Source organism: Microcaecilia unicolor, chromosome 8, assembly GCF_901765095.1.
Source record: "Microcaecilia unicolor chromosome 8, aMicUni1.1, whole genome shotgun sequence".
NCBI classification, from domain to species: Eukaryota; Metazoa; Chordata; class Amphibia; order Gymnophiona; family Siphonopidae; genus Microcaecilia; species Microcaecilia unicolor.
This window is the reverse complement of record NC_044038.1, coordinates 33962367-33986923: the sequence shown is the minus strand read 5'-3', so window position 1 is coordinate 33986923 and position 24557 is coordinate 33962367. Positions and strand designations below refer to the sequence as shown.

At 46.4% G+C, this 24557-nt stretch overlaps 1 protein-coding gene across 1 annotated transcript in view; it reads right to left on the bottom strand.

Moving 5' to 3' along the window:
• SNX29 (sorting nexin 29) overlaps positions 1–24557 on the bottom strand; it is a 463865-nt gene that overhangs the window by 418776 nt on the left and 20532 nt on the right. The window contains 1 exon segment of the mRNA XM_030211952.1: positions 14154–14278. Coding sequence (XP_030067812.1) covers positions 14154–14278 — 125 coding nt within the window.

Sequence of the window (24557 nt, the reverse complement as noted above, 5' to 3'; positions counted from 1 at the left end):
ACACACTTTCAATTTTTAACATATATGCATGTTAAAAATACAGTATTCTAATGACCTTAATAAGACAGTGTTTATGTACTAAGGCCCCCTGAACAGAAACTAAATTGAACAAAGTTTCAGCATATAAATTTTCCTCCTGTCAGGAAGATGTAATGAATTGCTGCTGTGCCATCTGAGCACACTAACATTTTAATAAATGGAGAGAGTAGGGCCAGCTCTAGACTAACCTGTACCTTGCTCAAAAACTGATACCACAGCATCCCTTCTCTGTATCTGTATCCCACCCTTTGCCTGGATTGCTCCTCCCTCATCCCTTTTCCCAGTAGCATCCCATTCTCCCAAGCCAAGCCCCAAAAGGCTACCAGAAGGGGCTGAAGGAACAGGTGGCTGGGCTACGGCACCAAGCTGGTAGGGATGAACACTGCCATGACAGAGCTTCTCCACAGTAGTGACTACTATGTTTACTATTCATCCACATTACCAGGAGCAGTAATCTTCTGACCATCACATCAGAGGGTTGACATGCCAGCCAGAAGCAATCCTTTAGCCCCACAACGGTTCTGTCTTTCCCTCCTGGCCAGCAGTATTAGAACATAAGAATAGCCATACTGGGAGGGAGGGTGACGTCATGGACTGGGATGGCAGCTTGAACGCGGAGCTCCATTGGGGTGCTATCAAAAGTGAGCAAATCCCGCAGATTTGAGCAGCATCTCGAAGCTTGGATGGCAGGGGAGAGGTCCCAAAGCTATGCTGCCGAAGGGGCTTGAGCGATTCCGTTTCACAGTGGAACTAAGCAAAAAAACGCCGGCAGTCTCGGCAGGGCTAGAGCAGAGCGAGTCCAAGATGGCGATGATTCCAGCTGCAGCTGAGGAAGTACTGGAGGACTCTGGCAAGATTACTAAATCGGATGTGGTGGGTTGGTTTCAGGACTTGAAGGCCGATCTGGTGGGGGTCCAAAAGGATGTCCAAAATGGCCTGAGAGAAATTAGGGCTGAAATTCGCGACCTGGGCACACGTGTCGGTGAGGTGGAGGAGGGGATGGAGACTCAAGCAGGACATGGGAAAACTCCATAAAGTAGTACATGCTGACACGGTGGAAGTGCAACAACTAAAGGAGCATCTGGAAAATCTAGAGAATAGGTTGCACCGAAATATTTTGAGATTTAAAGGAATCCCAGATTTGGATATGTTCAGCAACTGCGAAGCAGTGATTCGAGAGCTGTTTGGGTGCATATTGAATCCCGAGGAAGGGGGGGTCAATTACCGGACCTCCACATCCAGAGAGTGCACAGAGTGGCTGGCCCACAGCAAAATTCCAACCCAAGGGACATTGTAGTATGCTTTGCTGATTTTCCCATGAAGGAGCAGATATTGTCTAAAGCGAGGCAGCAAAAAGAGATTCTTTGGAAGAACTGCAAGATGGTAAAATTATGTATAATCATACCTGATAATTTTCTTTCCATTAATCATAGCTGATCAATCCATAGACTGGTGGGTTGTGTCCATCTACCAGCAGGTGGAGATAGAGAGCAAACTTTTGCCTCCCTATATGTGGCCATGTGCTGCCGGAAACTCCTCAGTATGTCGATATCAAAGCTCCATCCGCAGGACTCAGCACTTAGAGAATTACACCCACGAAGGGACACTCTGCCCAGCTCACCACCGCCGAAACGGGGGAGGGGAATTAACCCAGCTCATCCCCACACAAGTGGGGGAGGGGAATCCGTCCAGCTCATCCCCGCGGAGCGGGGGAGGGACACCACACCCGCCGATGCGGGGGGATCTGGCTTATCCTGCAACCGCAACCGCGGGAGGAGCTGACTGACCCTAACACCGCCGAAGCGGGAAGGGTACAAAGCTGCCCTACAGCCGCACGAAGCGGGAGGGAGTGCCGGCAGAATTTTAAGTCTCAATCCAGCCCCGAAAAACGGAGGGGAGAGGAATGCAGCAGCTCACTGTAACACAAACTCGTCTTAACTCTTGAAGAATCCAAGTGAAAAAACTTGAACACGAAGTCTTTCTGAAGTAACTGAAGACTAAACTTGAACCTGAAATGCAACCAGAATAAAAACAGTACAGATATCTGGGAGGGGCTAGGGATTGATCAGCTATGATTAATGGAAAGAAAATTATCAGGTATGATTATACATAATTTTACCTTCCATATCATCAAGCTGATCAATCCATAGACTGGTGGGATGTACCGAAGCAGTACTCACCCAGGGCGGGACATTGAAATCCCTGACCTCAACACTGAGGCTCCAAACCGGGCCTCCGCCCGTGCAGCCACAGTCAAACGGTAATGCTTGGAGAATGTATGAGCCGAAGCCCAAGTTGCCGCCTTGCATATCTCTTCCAAGGAGACGGATCCGGCCTCTGCCATCGAGGCCGCCTGAGCTCTTGTGGAGTGAGCCTTTAGCTGGATAGGCGGCACCTTCCCCGCGGCCACATAAGCCGCTGCAATGGCTTCCTTGACCCATCTTGCCACTGTAGGCTTAGCAGCCTGCAGACCCTTACGAGGACCTGCACACAGGACAAACAGATGATCTGACTTCCGGAAATCATTGGTCACTTCCAAGTATTTGATGATGACTCGTCTCACATCCAGATATTTAAGAGCAGAGTACTCCTCTGGGTAGTCCTCCCTACGAAAGGAAGGGAGACAGAGCTGCTGATTCACATGGAATCGAGAAACAATCTTGGGCAGGAAGGAAGGCACTGTGCGAATAGTCACTCCTGCCTCAGTGAACTGCAGAAAAGGCTCTCGACAAGAGAGCGCCTGGAGCTCGGAAACTCTTCTGGCTGAAGTGATAGCCACCAAAAAGACTGCTTTCAACGTCAGGTCTTTCAGAGATGCCCTCGACAAGGGTTCAAAAGGCGGCTTCTGCAATGCTCTTAGCACCAGGTTGAGATTCCACGCAGGCACCACTGAGTGCAGAGGAGGGCGCAGGTGATTAACTCCCTTGAGAAAGCGCACCACATCTGGCTGCGAAGCCAGGGAAACACCCTTCAGGCGGCCCCTGAAGCAAGCCAGAGCCGCTACCTGGACTTTAAGGGAACTGAGCGACAGGCCTTTCTCTAGACCTTCTTGCAGAAACGCCAACACTGAAGAAATTGGAGCAGTGAAGGGAGAAAGTGAGCCTGCTTCACACCACGCTGCAAAGATACGCCAAACCCTGGCGTAAGCAGTAGAAGTAGAGCGCTTCCTCGCTCTCAGCATAGTGGCGATGACCTTGTCTGAGAAGCCCTTCTTCCTCAGACGCTGCCGCTCAATAGCCAGGCCGTAAGACCAAAGGGGGAGGGATCCTCCATCACCACGGGACCCTGATGTAACAGGCCCTGCTCCACTGGCAGTCGCAGAGGATCGTCGACTGAGAGCCTGATCAAGTCCGCATACCAGGGACGTCTGGGCCAATCCGGACCCACCAGGATTACCCTGCCGGGATGCTTTGCCACCCGGTCTAGCACCCTGCCCAACATGGGCCAGGGCGGGAACACATAGAGAAGCTCTTGTGTCGGCCACTGTTGGAGAAGAGCATCTACTCCCAGGGATCGAGGGTCCCGTCCTCTGCTGAAGAAGCGCGGCACTTGGCAATTGGCCGATGACGCCATCAGATCTAGGCTCGGCTGGCCCCAGCGCTTCGTGATGTCCAAGAACGCCTGAGCAGATAGCTGCCACTCTCCGGACTCCAAGGTATGGCGACTGAGAAAGTCCGCCTTGACATTCATGACTCCGGCAATGTGGGCCGCTGAAAGCTGCTCCAGGTTCGCTTCCGCCCACTGGCATAGATTCATAGCCTCCTTGGCTAGAGGGGCGCTCTTGGTACCTCCCTGGCGGTTGACATAGGCCACAGCCGTGGCATTGTCCGACAGGACCCGTACAGGCTTCCACACCAGTACCGGGATGAACTCCAAAAGCGCCAACCGAATGGCTCTGAGTTCCAGGAGGTTGATAGACCACTTTGCCTCTGCAGGAGACCAGAGCCCCTGCGCTGTCCTTCCCAAGCAGTGGGCTCCCCAGCCCGACAAAGAGGCGTCCGTCGTGACGACAATCCACTCTGGGGTCACCAGAGGCATTCCCGCAGACAATTTGTCTGTCTGCATCCACCAGCTCAGCGCCTTGCGCACTGCTGGGTCCAAGGGAAGTCGCACAGCATAATCCTCCGACATCGGAGTCCAGCGCTGCAGCAGAGAGTGTTGAAGTGGTCTCATATGAGCCCTGGCCCAGGGCACTACTTCCATCGTGGCCTTCATAGAGCCCAACAGCTGCACATAGTCCCAAGCCCGAAGAGGAGAGGCTACTAGGAACTGGTTCACCTGAGCCTGAAGCTTGACAATCCGATTGTCTGGCAGGAACACTCTGCCCACTTGGGTGTCGAATCGAACTCCCAGATACTCCAGGGACTGAGTGGGGCGCAGCTGGCTTTTCTCCCAGTTGATGATCCATCCCAGGGAGCTCAAAAGAGCAACCACCCGGTTCACAGCTTTGCCGCACTCTGCATAAGAGGGGGCTCGGATCAACCAGTCGTCCAGATAAGGATGGACTTGTACTCCTTCCTTCCTCAGGAAGGCCGCAATGACCACCATTACTTTGGAGAAGGTCTGCGGAGCAGTAGCCAACCCGAACGGGAGGGCTCTGAACTGGAAGTGTCGGCCCAGTACTGCAAAACGCAGGAAGCGTTGATGAGGAGGCCAGATGGGAATATGCAAGTACGCTTCCTTGATGTCCAAGGATGCCAGGTACTCCCCTGCCTTCACTGCCGCTATAACAGAGCGGAGAGTCTCCATGCGAAAGTGCCGAACTTTCAAGGCCCGATTGACCCCCTTGAGGTCGAGGATAGGCTGGACAGAACCTCCTTTCTTTGGTACCACAAAGTAAATGGAGTAACATCCCTTGCCAAGCTGATTTTCTGGCACCGGAACGACCGCCCCCAGGCGGATGAGATTGTCCAAGGTCTGCTGCACTGCCACAGCTTTGACCGGAGACTTGCAGGGAGAGAGTACAAACCCGTCTCTTAAGGGTCGGCAGAACTCTAGCTTGTAGCCGTCTCTGATGACTTCCAGCACCCAAGCGTCTGAAGTTATTGTGGTCCACTCGCCCAGAAACGAGGACAGCCGTCCTCCAATCTGCACTGGGGCGTGGACCAAGACCCCGTCATTGGGTACGAGACCCTGGGGGAGGACCGGAGGGAGCACCTCCGGGACGGCGGTCTCTGCGAAAGGAACGCTGCTTGGGGGAGAAGGTCCTCTTAAAGGAAGAGGAGGCAGAAGAGCCCGACCTGCCCGGGCGGTACCGACGGGCTTCCTGAAACCGTCCTCTGGAGGTACCGGGGCGAGCACTAGCTCGAGCCCTGACCTCTGGTAACTTCTTGCCGAGATCGGTCACGATTTTGTCCAGCTCGACCCCAAAGAGCAGCTTGCCTTTAAAAGGCAATCTAGCCAGGCGGGATTTAGAGGCGTGGTCAGCAGACCAATGCTTCAGCCAAAGCCACCGCCGCGCAGAGATTGTCTGAGCCATGCCTTTAGCTGAGGCTCTCAAGACATCATACAGCAAGTCTGCCAAATAGGCCAAGCCCGATTCCAGGGCCGGCCAATCATCCCTCAAGGAAGAATCCGAGGGGGAAGCCCGCCGCACCATAGTCAGGCACGCCCTGGCCACATAGGAACCGCAAACTGAGGCCTGCAAATTTAAAGCAGTAGCCTCGTAGGACGACCTTAAGGCCGCCTCCAATCTTCTGTCTTGGGCGTCCTTTAGGGCCGTGCCACCTTCCACCGGCAACGCCGTTTTCTTAGTCACCGCAGTGATTAAAGAATCCACGGTAGGCCACAGATAGGCCTCACGTTCACTCACAGCCAAAGGATAGAGGCGGGACATAGCCCTAGCCACTTTAAGGCTCGCTTCTGGGACATCCCATTGAGCCGAAATTAAGGTGTGCATAGCATCATGCACGTGGAAGGTTCTAGGCGGGCGCTTCGTCCCCAGCATAATGGCAGAGCCAACAGGGGCTGAGGGAGAGACGTCCTCCGGAGAGGAAATCTTCAAAGTGTCCATGGCCTGTAGCAACAGGTTGGGCAAATCCTCTGGGCTAAAAAGCCGCGCTGCAGAGGGGTCATCCGCTCCAACCGAGCGGGGATCCGTCTCCTCCAAGGAATCCGCAAAGGACCGTTGGGAGACCTCAGACACGCTGCCCTCATCTACATCGGAGGAGACAAATTCCTCCAAGGCCTGGGAATCAACCCGAGGGCGTTTGCCTCTGGGAACCTCAACCTCTTTACCAGACGAGGGAGCAGGGGCAGCGTTGTGCATGAGGAAGGCCTGATGCAGCAGCAAAACAAACTCGGGGGAGAAACCCCCCAGACTGTGCACTTCCGCAGCCTGGGCAACAGCCCTAGACGCACCCTCAACCGGCGCTCGCAAGAGCGGGGGAGAGACATGCTGCGCATCCAAGATGGCGTCCGGCGCGACACTCCGCGAAGGAGCCGCGCGGGAAGAACGGCTCTTAACTTTAGCCGCTTTTGTGCCGTCGCCCAAATTAAGGGCGTTCATGGCATTAATGTCTCCAACCTCAAGGGCGGCCCAAGAAGAAGCCGGCCGAGCCGCGTGGCCGGCCAAGATGGCGGAGGCGAGGAGCGGGGGATGGGCGTTTATGGCGGGAAAAACCGCCACGCCGGAGGAAGGACCGGGACATACATCGGTCACGAAACTGTCACCCAACAAGGGCGAATCAGGCTTGAAGACCCCCGCATCCCCTCTAGACGCGCTCCAGCGATCCGGGGAGCGACCCTTTGCGCCCTCGCCCTCCGACGCCATATGCCACGAGGAGAAGAATTGGGGAACCCCCTGCCCGCTATAAAAAGGTAAAAATTACCTGCTGTCCGCTCCGAGCTGTAACGACCTGGTGTCCCAGTGAGTAGCTGCAATAGACGCTTAAATAAACGTCGAAATAAACGCCTTTAAGGACGTTCAAAATTTTTTTTTTTTTTTTTTTTTTTTAACGGAGCCAGCGGGAGGGGGGAGAAAAGGAGGGACCTGGCACCACCAGGTTTGCACTTGCTCAAAAGAGCCCTCAACCCCAGGCACTCAACAAAACCTAAAAATTAGGCTTGGAGGCCTAGCCAGAGCTGCTGCTGTGTGTGACCACCACCTGCTGAGATAGAGAACATACTGAGGAGTTTCCGGCAGCACATGACCACATATAGGGAGGCAAAAGTTTGCTCTCTATCTCCACCTGCTGGTAGATGGACACAACCCACCAGTCTATGGATTGATCAGCTTGATGATATGGAACGGAGTGTTTCAAGATCTGGCATGGACTACTTTACAAAAGCGTCGATCCTTTAGAGAAGTCACGATATTCATGAGGTCAAGGGGGATCCACTACAGGTCGATATTCCCCTTTGCGATGTGGCTAACGGTGGATGGGAAGTCCCGCAAAGAAAAGACCCCGGGTGACGCCTGGTCAACATTGCGATCTTTGGGGTGTAGAGGTGTTCCAGTACAGACGGAATTACTGGAGACCAGCGTGGCAGATGGTGGTGGATCGGGGAAAGAAATCTGATAAGCAGGCTTCCTGAAGGAAAACAGACTTAAGTGGACTGGCGGCAGATTGATTAATTAGCTGAGGACATTATGCAGATAAGCAACCATTTCAGGGGGTGCGGGTGGGGAGAGGGGAGGGCAAGCATGGTACCCTGGTGAGAGTGGGGAGCATGTGAGCATGTTGGAACATTGTGAGGGGTGAGCTGGGAGATTGAATTGGAGGGACTTTGGGTGTGGGAAATATAATTGTGTGGGTCTGGGGCTGGAAGGGTGGAGGGATATTAGCCGAGGACATTATGCAGATAAGCAACCATTTCAGGGGGTGCTATGCTATGCATAGGGGGTCGGGTGGGGAGAGGGGAGGGCAGGCATGGTACCCTGGTGAGAGTGGGGAGCATGTGAGCATGTTTGAACATTGTGAGGGGTGAGCTGGGAGATTGAATTGGAAAGACTTTGGGTGTGGGAAATATAATTGTGCGGGTCTGGGGCTGGAAGGGTGGAGGGATGTTAGATAGGAGGGTAACAGTTAAGTGAATGTAGCGGATGTGGGTGAGTGTGGGGTAACGGGAGGACAGGGGATGGACTGTTGCGAGGCCAAAGCCCAGGAGAGTGCGTTTATTCCTGATGGGATGGCTGATCTACTGACAGAGAGATCGGCTAAAGGGAGGGAGAAGGTTGGGGAGGGACTGTGGATATGTTAAAGCAGGGGAGAGTGGGTTTGGAGCAGGAGGAGGGATGGGGATTGGCCAGGGGGAGGGGAAGGGGACAAGGGGAAGAGGGTGGGGAGGGGAGAGGCCTTACTGTGGGTACATGGAATATGAACGGGCTCAATAATCAGGGGAAGCGCAGTAGAGTATTTAAGGAGTTGAGCAGGCTGAAGTGGGACATAACGTTTTTACAAGAAACACACTTAAGACCAAGAGATACTCACATGCTGCGTCATAGGCCTTTTCGGGAAGTGCTGGTATATCAGAGAGACGGACCAAAAAGGATGGGGAGAGTGGCCATTTTGATAAGACAAAATTGTGGGATTGTGATTAAAAAGGTGTTTTGAGATACTAGTGGGTATTGTGTGGCCCTTAGAGGGTGGTTGCAGAGCAAGGAGCTGACATTGATCAATATTTATGCACCAAATGTGGGGCAGAAAAAATTATTTCAAACATTAAAAGAAGAGATTCTGGGATTTGTGGGAGGGAAGGTAGTGGTAGGGGGGATTTTAATCTTGCCCCAGATGCAAGGTTAGACCATTCAACAGGAGGAGGGCAGCAGAGTGGTCCTGGGCGGAAAGCATTGTTGCAATTTATGAAGGGGTTGGAAGTGGTGGATTGTTGGAGGTTGCTACATGGGGTGCAGCAGAATTACACCTTTTACTCGCATGCAGCACAGACCTATTCCCGAATAGATGGGTTGTGGGTGCATCGCAATGGATGGCATATGGTGGAGGCGGCTGAGATAGAGACAATTTGTGTTTCTGATCATGCGCCAATGTGGATTAAACTAGCTCGGTTGGGTCATTGCAGGTGACAGGGAGTCTGGAGACTTAATGAGTCACTGCTGGGTGATAAGAAAGTGAAGGAAGACATTAAGCTTAATATTCAAGAGTTCCGTCGCTTTAATGATAATGGGGAAGTAACTGACGGGGTATTATGGGATGCGTTGAAGGTAGTGGTGAGGGGGGCCTTAAGTGGGGATCGCGCAAGAAAAGGGAAAAAGGACAATACTCGCTAATTTTGCATATGAGGTTATTGCACTTAGAAAAGCTGCACGAACGAAACCCTACACCACAGATATGGGAAGACCTTAAACAAGTGAGAGGGGAAATAGCATAATTGCAGATGGCAGACGTTGATTTCATGAGAACTAAGCTAAAGCAGCAATATTTTGAGTTTGCCAATAAATCAAGTGCAATGTTGACCCATTATTTACGGGTGAGGAGAGGGAACTCCCTTATCCAAAAGTTGAAAGATGGTGGGGGAGGTTGGCACTATGCTGATTCAGATATTGGAAAATACTTTGTGCAATATTACCAAGATTTATATAGTGCCTCTGAGGGTGCATCGGCTGCAGATATAGCTCGTTATTTGGATCAGGTTCCATTACAACGATTAGATGAGTCTCAAAGGGCTCAGCTTGGGGAACCTGTTTCCAACATTGGCCAATCCAGGTCACAAGTACCTAGGAGAAACCATGATATCAATCAATAGGCAAGCAGTAGATTCCCATGTCCATCTCAATAGCAGACTATGGACTTCTCCTCCAGGAAACTTGTCCATACCTTTTTTTAACCCAGATACGCTAACAGCTGGTACTACATCCTCCAGCAAAGAGTTCCAGAGCTTAACTCTCAATGGAGAAAAAATATTTCCTCTATTTGTTTTTAAAGTATTTCCATGTAACTTCCTTGCGTGTCCCCTAGTCTTTGTACTTTTGAAATGAGTAAGAAATTGATTCACCTCTACTCGTTCTACACTAACCTCTTTAGCCTTTCCTTATATGAGAGGAGTTCCATCCTCTTTATCATTTTGGTCGCTCTTCTTTGAACCTGTTTACTTTCGGTCCTATTGGATTATGTTGTTCCTTTCCTTTTCCCAGATCTCAGGTCACTTTTTTTTTTTTTTTATAATTTTTGTAAACCACTTTGATGTGCACTATGAAAGATCATATAAAAAGTACCATAAACAATAAATCACATACATATTTATGTTGCTGTGTTATGCCCATTGATATTTTAGACATTTACCCCCGGATTCTAAAAAGATCATCAAAAACTGGGGGCATATCCCACATCAGTGCCTAAAGTAATTAGTTAACGGGCTCTAATGATTTATTTACTGGCGTCAACAAGCACATAATTGGAACTAATTATGATTTGGGCACTGACCTGGCTGCCTGCTATTCTGTAATAGTGAGCGCCTAAATTGGATTGCATGCAACTCAAGAGGGGGAGGGCGTGGGCAGGTCAGAGATGGTCACATAAGATGCATGCAGTGTCACAGAATAGAAGGGATCCACACCAGGTTTCAGCTGGCATAAGTCCTCGCGCCCAAAGCTGAGTGTGGAATTCAGTGTTCAATGCTATTCTATAAAGAGCACTCATCCTGGAGCGCCCTTTATAAAATAGCACAGAGTGTCAAATTTTATTGGCAACTAATTTTTGGCACCATTTATAGAATTTCCCCCTTAAGAATCTATAATGGATGCTCCTGCCACACATAACGAGTGCATAAACATCTATTCTTTGATGTACTTTAGAATAGGCTCTATGTTGGCAGATACTGTTCTAAAATACTAGCAGAACTTGAGACATATCAACCTGGACATCTCAACTCCGATTTGTACATCATTTCTAAATGTCGCCCCATATCTATTTTTTCATGCACTAAAATTTTCAAGGCACATTAACGAACTTCTTGATACACATCCCTAGTGCTATGGTCATTGCTTGAGGGTAATATCTAGTGGCTAGATTTAGGGCCCATGGACTTCAGAGCTCCCAAAAGAGCATTGATGCATGGCCCCCAGACTAGATGTGTTGGGAAAGAGAATATAAAGTTTCCGCATACAGTTCAAACGCTTCTTATTGACTTACAAGTGCATTCACTCTGCGGCTCCTCAGTAACTCTCCACTCTTATCTCTCCCTACACTCCTCCCCAGGAACTCTGTTCATTAGGTAAATCTCTCTTATCTGTACACTTCTCTTCCACTGCCAACTCCAGACTCTGTTCCTTTTATCTTGCTGCACCATATGCCTGGAATAGACTTCCCACTCAGCAGTATTCCCATTTGCCTTCTTGCAGGCAGTGAACAAGAAAGGCCGCAATAGCCATAATGATCTTCCTCTTTTCAGCTGATCCACAAAGGAGTTCCCTTAAGCTAACTGGTCCTATCCTATGCATTCATTATTCAATTGATTGTATAAGTTGTTTACAATAAATGTTAAAAAAAAACACTTATTACCAAAACGTCATCCCCACTAAGCCATGTTGTGATGGGGTAAATCTTACCAGTACACCTTCAGTAAACCAGATGCTTGAAGAACACAAAACTACAAACTGAACTGTACAAAGCTGCATGGTACAAAATTGTAAATTAAAATCCAAAAGACAACCTATAACTTGCATACAACTGAAAAATGAAACCAACATTTCCTGTTTATATAGGGTCTCAACAAATCAATTCATCCATCATTTTGCATGAGAAGTTCTCAACCCAGTCCTCAGGACACACCAAGCCAGTCTAGTTTGCAAGATATCCACAAAGAATATACACAAGATAGATTTGCACAGAGTGGAGGTTGTGCATGCAAATTTCTCTCATGCATATTCATTGTGCATATCCTGAAAACATGACTGACAGGCACCTAACCTGATACCTCTCAAGGAACCTAGACTGCCCCAATTTGACTGCCACTACTTGATTGTCTGTACATTTGTCCATTAGATTGTAAGCTCTCAGAGCAGGGACTGTCCTTCTATGTTATATTGTACAGCGCTGCGTAACTCTAGTAGCGCTTTAGAAATGTCAAATACTACTACTACTACTACTACTATTTAGCATTTCTATAGCGCTACAAGGCATACGCAGCGCTGCACAAACATAGAAGAAAGACAGTCCCTGCTCAAAGAGCTTACAATCTAGTAGACAAAAAATAAATAAAGTAAGCAAATCAAATCAATTAATGTGAATGGGAAGGAAGAGAGGAGGGTAGGTGGAGGCGAGTGGTTACGAGTCAAAAGCAATGTTAAAGAGGTGGGCTTTCAGTCTAGATTTAAAGGTGGCCAAGGATGGGGCAAGACGTAGGGGCTCAGGAAGTTTATTCCAGGCGTAGGGTGCAGCGAGACAGAAGGCGCGAAGTCTGGAGTTGGCAGTAGTGGAGAAGGGAACAGATAAGAAGGATTTATCCATGGAGCGGAGTGCACGGGAAGGGGTGTAGGGAAGGACGAGTGTGGAGAGATACTGGGGAGCAGCAGAGTGAGTACATTTATAGGTTAGTAGAAGAAGTTTGAACAGGATGCGAAAACGGATAGGGAGCCAGTGAAGGGTCTTGAGGAGAGGGGTAGTATGAGTAAAGCGACCCTGGCGGAAGATGAGACGGGCAGCAGAGTTTTGAACCGACTGGAGAGGGGAGAGGTGACTAAGTGGGAGGCCAGCAAGAAGCAGATTGCAGTAGTCTAAACGAGAAGTGACAAGGGTGTGGATGAGGGTTTTGGTAGAGTGCTCGGAAAGAAAGGGGCGGATTTTACGGATGTTGTAAAGAAAGAAATGACAGGTCTTGGTGGTCTGCTGGATATGAGCAGAGAAGGAGAGAGAAGAGTCAAAGATGACCCCAAGCTTTTGAGCTGAGGAGACAGGGAGAATGAGAGAGCCATCAACAGAAATAGAAAACGGGGGGAGCGGGGAGGTGGGTTTGGGGGGGAAAATGAGAAGCTCGGTTTTGGTCATATTTAATTTCAGGTGGCGTTGAGACATCCAGACAGCAATGTCAGACAAGCACGCTGAAACTTTGGTTTGGATGCAAGGTGAGATATCAGGGGTAGAAAGGTAGATTTGGGAGTCATCAGCATAGAGATGGTAGGAAAAGCCATGGGATGAGATTAATGAACCAAGGGAAGAAGTGTAGATAGAAAAGAGGAGGGGACCAAGAACAGAACCCTGAGGTACGCCGACAGGCAGAGGGATAGAAGTAGAAGAGGATCCACCAGAGTGAACACTAAAGGTGCGGAGGGAGAGGTAGGAAGAGAACCAGGAAAGGACAGAGCCCTGGAATCCAAGTGAGGACAGGGTATCGAGAAGTATGCTGTGATTGACAGTGTCAAAAGCAGCGGAAAGATCAAGAAGAATGAGGATGGAATATTGACCTCTGGATTTAGCCAGTAATAGGTCATTGGAGACTTTAGTAAGCGCAGTTTCGGTTGAGTGGAGAGGGCGAAAACCAGATTGTAATGGGTCAAGAATAGCATGTGAGGAGAGAAAATCAAGGCAGCGGCGGTGAACAGCACGCTCAAGTAATTTGGAGAGAAAAGGAAGGAGGGAGATGGGTCGGTAATTAGAGGAACAAGTAGGGTCAAGTGAAGGCTTCTTAAGGAGAGGTGTGACCTTTCCTGAAGTTACTATTGAGGAAACTACACTTCTCCTTTCTTCCTCAAAATGTACCACCTGTTCCTCTGATCCCATTCCCACCCACCTTCTTAATGCCATCTCTCCTACTCTTATTCCTTTTATCTGGCACATTCTCAACCTCTCACTTTCCACTGCGACTGTCCCTGCTGCCTTTAAACATGCTGTGGTCACACCTCTCCTTAAGAAGAAATGTCAAATAGTAGTAGTAGTGTCCCGAGGACTGGGTTGAGAACCCCTGGTTTACATGGAATTCTAAAATAAGCTTCATGTTTCAAAGGGCTTAAAAACAAGAACCCCCTTTAGTACTTGTTCGAAAGTTTACACTGAATTCCTGCAACCAATGATGTAAATATCAATTAACAAGCAAAATATTGATTTCAAACCAAGTTAAATATTAATATCAGCAAGCCAATTTACAATCTGGTTTAGAATCCATTTTCACTGAGAAAGTGTCAAAATATAATTAAGAAGATTAGTAGTAACTGTAGTTACCTGTTTCTGTTTTACTTGAGAATCCTGCTGCCTGCTTGATTGCTGCTGCTGTTAATGCTAAGCCTTTGCTTCTTTTTAAGCCATGCTGCAGTACAGCTTCAAACTGAGCACACAAGCAAATAACTCTGCAAAACAATAAATACTTAAACAACCATGTGACAACCATGTGACAAAATAAATAAATATAATCTCCTGAATAATGCAGAGATGAAATAAGAGCAGACTCTTCATGCATCCCAGCACTGACACTCTTGGATCCTGGTCAAATGAACCTATGCTTGTAGTTTCATTGTGCCATTTAATGACAAGTCACTGCAATTAATGTTAATTTTGTCTCATCAACTCTTGGAAGCCATACAGCCTTCCGACTCAACACAAATTTATTAAGACATAATATACCATTTAGACAAGCGGCATAATACAATTACCACGAAAAAAAATGAGTTGATTCAAGAAAGAAAAAAAAATGCAGGCATAAGATTAACTATGATTCACTAAACTAAAGCAAGAATTTCAGTTCTTTATTCAGACTACTTGTCCAAGCCTTGCAATTTTTTTTTACTTTGTAAACGTATAATATGTTTTTATGTTATATATTATACCGCAAAACAATGTGTTGATTAATGTGTTATGACAGCAACTTAAAAACACTTTCATTGTTACTGTTCACTGTTATCTACATTGTAATGGAAGTAGTTTCCTTCAACTTTGAACAGGAAAGACAAACACAGGAAAGATGAAAAAAGCAACTTTTAAAGTGCATGTTGATCCACACAATACAACTACCTTGTTTCCCCGAAAATAAGGCATCCCCTGAAAATAAGACCTAGTAGAGGTTTTGCTGAATTGCTAAATATAAGGCCTCTCCCGAAAGTAAGACCTAGCTCCAAATTGTATCTTCCGCCCCCCGGCTGAGCCCGCCCTCAACTCCCCGACATATTACCTTCCATTCTGTTCCGGACACGCCGCCCTGCGTTTAAAGCTCAGCTGTTATTTTAAGTCACTGCGGCAGCTCGAGTCCAGTCTCTCCCGTCAGTGTCCCGCCTTCCTCTGATGAGGTATTTCCTTTTTCCGCGAGGGCGGGACATTGAAGGGAAAGGCTGAAGTCGAGCCACCGCTGACCTTCCCCACAGACGTTCGGCAGCCTCCTGACATCTTTAAAACTGGGTGAGTGTCCCAACAGAAGGTACATGGGGGGAAGGGGGAGAAGGGGGTATTAGGAACCCTAAGGACTAAGCTTACTTAGAATGCTGTACTTATCTTACGGTAGATAAATGGAAATTCTGTGCACTGTATTGCTCAGTCTCCTTTTTTGTTGTAGGGGGATTGTTGTGCCGACTCATGTTTCACCAAGCTGTATCAAGGCTTCCCCTTAATTTACTTAATGCTGACTTCTTGTCCTGCTGCTGTGAAATTAAAAAGGCTGCTGAAATTCTAGGAAGCTACTGCTAAAAGTTGCAGTGGCCATTTTCTCTAAGAAGCTGCAATTTTACTGTAGTAGGGTATTTTGAACAGCTTGTAGCCTCTGCAGTTGATATTGAGGTAAGCCTTGGAGTAAAGAACTGCAATAATCCAATCATGTTACCATGTTTCCCTGAAAATAAGACATCCCCTGAAAATAAGACCTAGCGTATCTTTGGGAGCAAAAATTAATATAAGACACTGTCTTATTTTCGGGGAAACAGGGTATTTCGCCATTTACTAACATTTGATTCTTACATGTTATTTACCTTAGAACACAATGCAATAAATTGGGTCCTGCAGCAAAGGTGGCACTTTTAACACACTTGAATGTATAATTCACATCAAATACTTCCTTCTCAATCCATTCCAAACAAACTGAATTTATTAAGCCTTCTGAGTAACAAGACTAAAACCCATCTGCAGTCTTTCCATTGGATAAATCATTTCACCTGTTCTAGAAGGTGAGACACCTTTTATTGAGGTTTATCCAAGGATGATGTACAGGGGCTTTTGAGACCACAGAGTTCCCTTCTTGAAATTTACATAAATATTTCTGGATAATTCTTAATGTCCATTAAGAGCTATTTCAACCTACAACCAATCCAGTGCCCCCCCCCCCCCCCCCAACACACACACCCCTTAAAGATCAATACAGCATATTTCTCTATCAGAGCAATCATTCAGGACACACTTTTTAACAGTCTTGTAATTAAAACTGTGGATTACCAAAAGCCTTGAAAACGACGTACGACCACCTAAACTTCCGGAAATCACTAAAAACTAACCTATTCAAAAAGGCATATCCTGCCGATCCAACCTAAATGCCTGATCTCTGCGACACAACAAACTAAAGTACGTAATGGGCATAAAAACTCTTCTGTTGTACGATTCCATAATTCTGACTGTGCCACATGAACTTTATCCTACCACAACATCACTTTGTATTTGTTCTCACCGGAGCACGCAAACGCCGTCCGGTACTTTGTAAGCCACATTGAGCCTACAAATATGTGGGAAAATGTGGGATACAAATGTAAGAAAATCTCTCTATATAAAACGCACCTCCAACGTTCTAATGAAGCCTCACTTACCCAACATTCTAAAAGTGAAGGGGGTGAGATCGCTTTGTGTCTGCCCCGCCCACGCGTCAAACGTGATGACGTCGAGGGCGGAGCAATGACACTCAACCAATCGCATTGCTCCGCCCTCAACATCATGCTCCTCCAACGTTCGAATAACACAACTCCTGACGTCACTGTCCAGCAGGGAGGCGACTACCAGGGAGGCAGGAAGCGCGCGACCACAATAACAAAGACTTCAAGCCAGCCAGCCGTCTCTGCCCCGCCCTCGCGTCAAATGTCATGACGTCGAGGGCGGAAAAAAAAAAAAAAATCCGGCAGCAAAGCGTCAGGGAAGGAGGCGGCGCTCCCGACGTCTAGCCTTCCCTTCCCTGTGTCCCACCTTCTTCTGACGTCAAGGATGACGTCAAAAGAAGGCGGAACACAGCGAAGGGAAACCTAGACGTCGGGAGCACCGCCTCCTTCCCTGACGCTTCGCTGCCGGAACCGCCACGGAGGTAAATTTAAAAAGAAGAAAAAAAAACAAAAAGGGATGTTGGGGGAGAGAAGAGGGTGGCCAGTAAAGTAGAACAATGGGAGCGGGAGGGCAGGGGAGAAACGACAGCATGGATGCGAAGCGGGGGGGCATGGATGCGAAGGGGGGGGAGAAGAAGCCGGGCCAGGCTGGGACATGGGAGAGAGAGGAGCATGGATGCGAGGGGGGGTCATGGAAGGGAGAGAGGGGACTTGCTGGAAAAGGATGAATGGAGGCGGCAGGGGACAGAGGAGCATGGATGGGCATGGATTGGGAGGGCAGGGCTCAGGGAGAGAGGGGAATTGCTGGAAAGGGATGAATGGAGGGGGCAGGGGACAGAGAAGCATGGATGGGCATGGATTGGGAGGGCAGGACTCAGGGAGAGAGGGGAATTGCTGGATAGGGATGAATGGAGGGGACAGATGGGCATGGATGGATATGGATTGCAGGGCAGGGCTCAGGGAGAGAGGGGAATTGCTGGATAGGGATGAATGGAGGGGCCAGGTGACAGAGGAACATGGATGGGCATGGATTGGGAGGGCAGGGCTCAGGGAGAGAGGGGAATTGCTGGAAAGGGATGAATGGAGGGGGCAGGGGACAGAGGAGCATGGATGGGCATGGATTGGGAGGGCAGGGCTCAGGGAGAGAGGGGAATTGCTGGATAGGGATGAATGGAGGGGACACATGGGCATGGATGGATATGGATTGCAGGGCAGGCCTCAGGGAGAGAGGGGAATTGCTGGATAGGGATGAATGCAGGGGACAGGTGACAGAGGAGCATGGATGGGCATGGATTGGGAGGGCAGGGCTCAGGGAGAGAGGAGAATTGCTGAAAAAGGATGAATGGAGGGGGCAGGGGACAGATGGGCATGGATTGGGAGGGCAGGGCTCACACTCTCTCTCTCATATACAATGTCTTTCTGACTCTCACACACTCTGTCTCACACTCACGCTCTATGTGCCACACAGTCACTCACACACTCGCTTGGTCTCATACACTCACTCTCACAGAGAATCTGTGTCTCGCACACACTCTCTCTCTCGCCCACACACACACACTCTCTCTCACACTGTGTCTCACATACACACTTGCACACACTCTCATTCTCACACACACACTCTCTCACAAACACACTCACACCCAGACTCACTCTCTCTCACACACTCACACTTTCACTCTGACTCTCAAATAGTCACTCTCACATACACTCTCCCAAACATACACACTCCGAGGAAAACCTTGCTAGCGCCCGTTTCATTTGTGTCAGAAACGGGCCTTTTTTACTAGTAAATAAATAAACTAAATATATATTCATCAACCTGCATCTATTTGGTCCCTCTTTACTGCTGGTAAGTAGAAAGTGGATTTTGTACCATAAGGAAAACCTAAGAGGGTAATTCTATAAATTGGCACCTCATTTTGGACACCACAAAAGGACATACCTAGTACCAATTCTTTTACAGCTTAAGCATGTGCCTGAGCCATTATAAAATACTAGCACAAAGCCGCATCAGCATACAAAACGGTAGGCACAGCCACTTAGGATAGACATACCCATTTAATGCCAGCCATTGATCTACGAGTGCCATGCAGCACATGCAACCAACAGTATTGTTAAAACAACATAACTGAATATCAACCTTCACATCAAGATTAGATGCACTTCTGATACTGAAAGCAGCACGAACAGTCCTCATTGCAAGGATCTGAAGGACCTCATACCAAGCACTCAGATGATATGGAAGATGCCATTATAGTATTAACAATTTTTCTACCAACTTGAGCTATCAGAAGTCACTTTGGGGCTCATTTTCAAAGCACTTAGACTTACAAAGTTACATATTAATCTGTGGAACTTTGTAAGTCTCTAAGTGCTTTGAAAATGAGCCCCTATGTAGCTTTGTGTTTTGAAACCAAAGAGTGGCACGAATAATGGGTATTGAGCTTTAACATAACAAATAAAAGAAGCAACGTGAAATCAGAGAGCAAGTGTTTATTTCAGTAGGTTTAAGCACAGTAGAGCCCTGGATTATTTGTATTTGAATTTAAATCACTATTCGGCCGAACACGAATAGTGTACTGGGGGCATTATTCAGGGCCAAACTGAATCAAATACAAATACTCAGTACAGCCCTTATATATTAATGTGCATGTAATGATTAAGAACAAAGAAATATTGTTCTATTGTAGTGCTTCTAAGTTTGCACATGCACCATTTATTAATAATTTTCCTCATATATATTTCTTATATGCAACCTCATTAGCTCATTTATAATAGAAAAGGTTTGCCTGACAGGGACTCTTGATTGATTTGTTTAGCATATGCTGTTTACTAATGTGAAGTTCAATGCACTTTCAGGTACATCAGCCTCTATCATGCTAAATAGCATCAGAAAAAGACCAACTGACTCATCCAGTGTGCCCAGTTATTCCCATGCATACTGCAAGGATATTTCCCAGATGTCAGATATAAAAGCTTGGCTGCTATTAAGAGATTGCTCATTCTCCTGTCAGTTTTTCTTTTACTCACTGGTTCACTAACCATCACAGGCAAATTAGCATACAAGACACCACATTTTATCCAACACCCTGCCTGCCCTCCCTCTAGATTTTAGCAGCTAGATGTGCACCTAACTTTTTTTCTCCTCATCCCATATCTGCCCCTTTTGCCACTCACATGCTGGACTTCTAAAGAACCTAGTGAAACTAGGAGCATAAACCAAAGTTATTCACCTGTACCAGGTATTCACTGAGGACAGCAGGCCAATTATTCGCACGTGGGTAATGTCATCAGAGAAGGGAAAAGTAACATAAATGCTACCCAACATACCGTGTCTTTAAAAGCTTCAAAAAACACCCCCCACCACTCATGAGCCTTTCTGCACAACTCGCAAACACAGGGCCATCAGTACAGTGATATAGCTTAAAGAACTCAACTACAAGGGAGGTGGGAAGGTATGTGAGAACAAATGGCCTGCTGTCCTCGGAGAACACCCGATACAGATGAGTAACTTCACTTTCTCCGAGGATAAACAGGCCAGAATATTCTCACATGTGGGCATCCCTAGCTACCAGGCTCACGGAAAATCGTCAGGATAATAGAGACTCGCAATGGCGAGGTCAAAAAGAACTAATCAACCTTAAACTATATACTTACTGATTGTGACGGTGCAGCCTGGAACAAAATAAAACAGGCCTAGGATGGTAGAGTTGGATTCTAAGCACCAAACAAAAGAAACTTAAAAAGGGGGGAAATTCATCTAAGGCTCTATAAGGGCAAAAAAGAAGAATATGAAGCACTTAAAGCAGAAAACAACCTGTGAGGGAAGGCACCAGAACTAGAAAAAACAAATGCGCTGAAGAGAGACCCGCAGAAACACATCCTCTCTTCTCTGTGGATGAAAGAAGACTGAGGGTCCCGTGCTCGCAGGTTGGGCAGGAAGGCACTCACGCATGCGCAGTGGGGGCGCTGCCTGAAGTTTTATTTTAAAAAGGCAGCACGCTGGGTAGCGTTTCCACACCAGACATAATGGTTAAAAACAAGAACATCTTCGAACTTTATGCTCCTCACAGAACCACCTGTTGCAGCTTGCATCCTTGAAAACATTGAGACTGACATCCACAAGAAATAGGACTTTTTGCTACATGGGGCCATCTTTATGGAACTCATTGCCTGATGCTCTTAGTGGGCTATTTAGTTACCTTGGATTTTGCAAGACTTAAAAAAAAACTGGATTTTCAAAAAAATACTTTTGATAATTTGAGATTCATATTTTGCTTTAATTATAATTTATATATTGTATTTTTTATGTTATTGTAAACCGCTTTAAAATGTGTATGTGTTAAATGATATACCAAATCAATAAATCCAATCCAATCCTCATGGACAAGCAGCTTACCAAATGGCAAACACTGAAATCCAGAAACTCCCACCCATAAAAAGGTAGTAGATCACTCGCCTCTCCCCCAGCTCACCCATCCTTCAACAGCACCCTCTGCCTCCCCTCCCAAACACTTCATCTCTTCAACACTCTCCCCTCAGCTCATCCTCAGTGCACATATGCCCTTTTAGCCCTTCTAATCTGAACCACACACATACATATGCCCCCCTACTCCCTGTGTTCCCTAATAAGTTCCTTCTCTTGTCTTTTCTCAACTCCATCTCTCTAATGCCCTCCCACAAACAAACAAAAAAAACCTACAGGACCCTCTTCCAGCAGTTTTCTTCTTACGCTGCATAGCTCTCTCAAAACAGAAGCCATACATTGCCCAAAATCCTATGCTGTTCTCAGTCCCATGAGAAAGCATAAAACTGACACCATATGGACAACAATCTGAAAAGGTCACAGTGCAGAAAGATAACGGAACCAGCACCTCTTCAACCATGAACATCTGCACTGGCTCCACCTCCTGCCTGCTGGAAATAAGTTATGAGCAATTTCTACATTTCATACAATTCCCCTAGAGTACCCTATGCAAAAACAAGGAAGAAAGCCAAGCCATTTAAACAGATATACATGGATGCCTCACCTATGACTCAATCATTATTTCAACTCATTAAAAAAAAAAAAAAAGCTCAGGTAATTTTTTTCAAAGTTTTAATTATGGTTAATATATGGTGAAAGAACCTAGAAACTTACTTAAAGACAATGCTTTCAAACATTACCATAAGGATTTTCCCCAAAAGCACAAATCTAGAAAAAAAATGTTACTATATTTAAGAGTATCTAGTCATAAAAGGAGCCCTTTTGCTAATGCTTAGCTCCCGCTAACAGAATTAGTGCGTGCTAAATTCTAACAAGTATATAGGACTATAATGGGCTTCTTAACACACACTAATGTTCATTAGTGCATGCTAACCTTGCACTAAGCATTACTGCCCTCTGCAAAAGGATGACAGTGACTGCCCTCCAATGGCGAAGAAAGTGAAATTTTGATCGAAATTGGGTTAATGGCACATCTGACTTTGGGGAAGTGCTATACATTCGTATAATCCTGCTTCAACTAAATGTTGTAGAGGGTCCTTTTTGTGAGTTTACCTAGCAGCATGAACTAATTACTGCAGTTCAAAATATGTTTTCCCTGGTTTTCTCAAAACATGAGTTTTGCCACTTGCTTAATTTTGCCATTGGAAGGCAGTTTAATAAAAGGGCCCCAAAGGCTTCCGTATAAGTTCCTGAAAATATAGTATACATATTGCAAAATCAAGTAGTAACTGTTTCCTTTCATGCAGGTAAGCAAGGGTTTCTGCCAGGTACTTGTGACCTGGATTGGCCACTGTTGGAAACAGGATACTGGGCTAGATGGACCATTGGGTCTGACCCACTACAGCTAGTCTTATGTTCTTAAGGGACTGATTTACAAAACTACTCTACACTGTAACCAAGCAGAAGTGTGTTGCCCATATACCAAAGCTGTAATATTCTTACTTGAACTTAAAAAGGATGATAGAAAATTTCAAAATGCTTCATTAAAAAACAAACAAAAAAAAAAGTTTCACCAACAAATCTGTTGAAACACATAATTTAAGGACAAAGGGTCTATCACAGACTATGGACCTTCCAGAGAAGAAACCTACAATCAGAGCTTCTATTCTTAGGCGACTGTAAATTTAGGTACCGGTATTTATTTTCCAGCTATGATCCGTGTATTCATGTTTTTGTGTACTATTGCTGGGCACCTTTTCCAGTAGAATCAAATTTATATGTTGTTAGAAACCATCATTGCAGAAAAGGCAAAAAAAACTAATGGAGGATACAAGAGAAACTGGAGAGGGTTGAAAGATTACTAGAAGTGGTTTTAATCCAATAGTAACACCTATTGTAATTTTTTTTTTCTTCTGCAAGTATGAGAGGGAGCTTTATCAGTGTTCAGTTAAAACCTGACATCAGAAACCTTATCCGGTGGTGGGAGGCAGGGCTGGTGGTTGGGAGGTGGGGATAGTGCTGAGCAGACTTATACGGTCTGAGCCAGAGCTGGTGGTGGGAGGCGGGGCTGGTGGTTGGGAGGCGGGGATAGTGCTGGGCAGACATACAGTCTGTGCCCTGAAAAAATCAGGTACAAATCAAGGTAAGGTATACACAAAAAATGGCACATGTGAGTTTATCTTGTAGGGCAGACTGGGTGGACCGTGCAGGTCTTTTTCTGCCATCATCTACTATGTTACTATGTTATCTATAAACAGAACATCTGTATAGGAAAACTTACACATAAATAATGCTACAGGTTATGCTAGCCTGGCACTTTCTCTACTGGATGTTTAAAAACAAAACAAAGAAGTGTGACATTTATAAATTAATTTAAACTCATGGCATTGGAGACTACATGTGTTCACAGAAATAAATCTAACTGGAAACCTGCAGAATTGTCCAGAGTTCTTAGGGTCCTATTTACTGCGTCACACTGTAGGCACGCTAGCATTTTTAGCTCACACTAATGCTAGAGACACCCATAGGACTATATGGGTGTCTCTTATCAGCATGCACTAAATTTTAGTGCATGCTACAAATGTTAGCACATCATAGTAAACAGGGCCCTTAAAAACGTATTTCTTAAGAAGTGTCTTCCTCCTCCTCCCCCTCGCCACTATAAAAAAAATGTGAAATTTTCTACATAAAAAATTTTAGAAAAATAAAAAAAAAAACACTTCACTATAACCAACTGAAGAAAGTCACCCAGTTTATAAACCTACCTGCAGGTGCACAGTACTAAAAACAGGAAAATAGTGTGTTGAAAGAGAATATGTTCTCGATTATTAACGAAGTTTCAACCACCTGCACAGTAGCATACCCCCATAAGGATTTTAAGAAAGCCAAGAGTACAACACCCAGTTGAAAATCTCAATGAATAGTTGAGCTCTGAAACTCATTGTTGGAGAATGTGGTAACAGCGTATTTGGATTTAAAAAAGGTTTGGACAAGTTCCTGGAGGAAAAGTCCATACGCCGCTATTGAGACAGACATGAGGAAGCTACTGCTTACCCATGTATTGGTAGCATGGACTGTGCTATATGTGTTTCTGCCAGGTACTTATGACCTGGATTGGCCACTGTTGGAAACAGGATACTGGGATAGATGGACCCAGTATGGTTATTCTTACGTTCTAATGTAATTAAGTATAGTGGGAATGATTAAAACAGACATAGATACTGAACAAGTGAATAGGAGTTAGGAGTTAAAAGCAGCAAAATCTTCAGTATCCCTACCAATACAAAGTTTCAATAAAGCATCAGAGTCAATACCTAAGCACAACATATAATTATATGAGAAAGTTTTTGCTCCCTCCCAATTTTCCTTATTATTGCACGTGTCACACTGAATGGTTTCTGATCATTAAACAAAATGTAA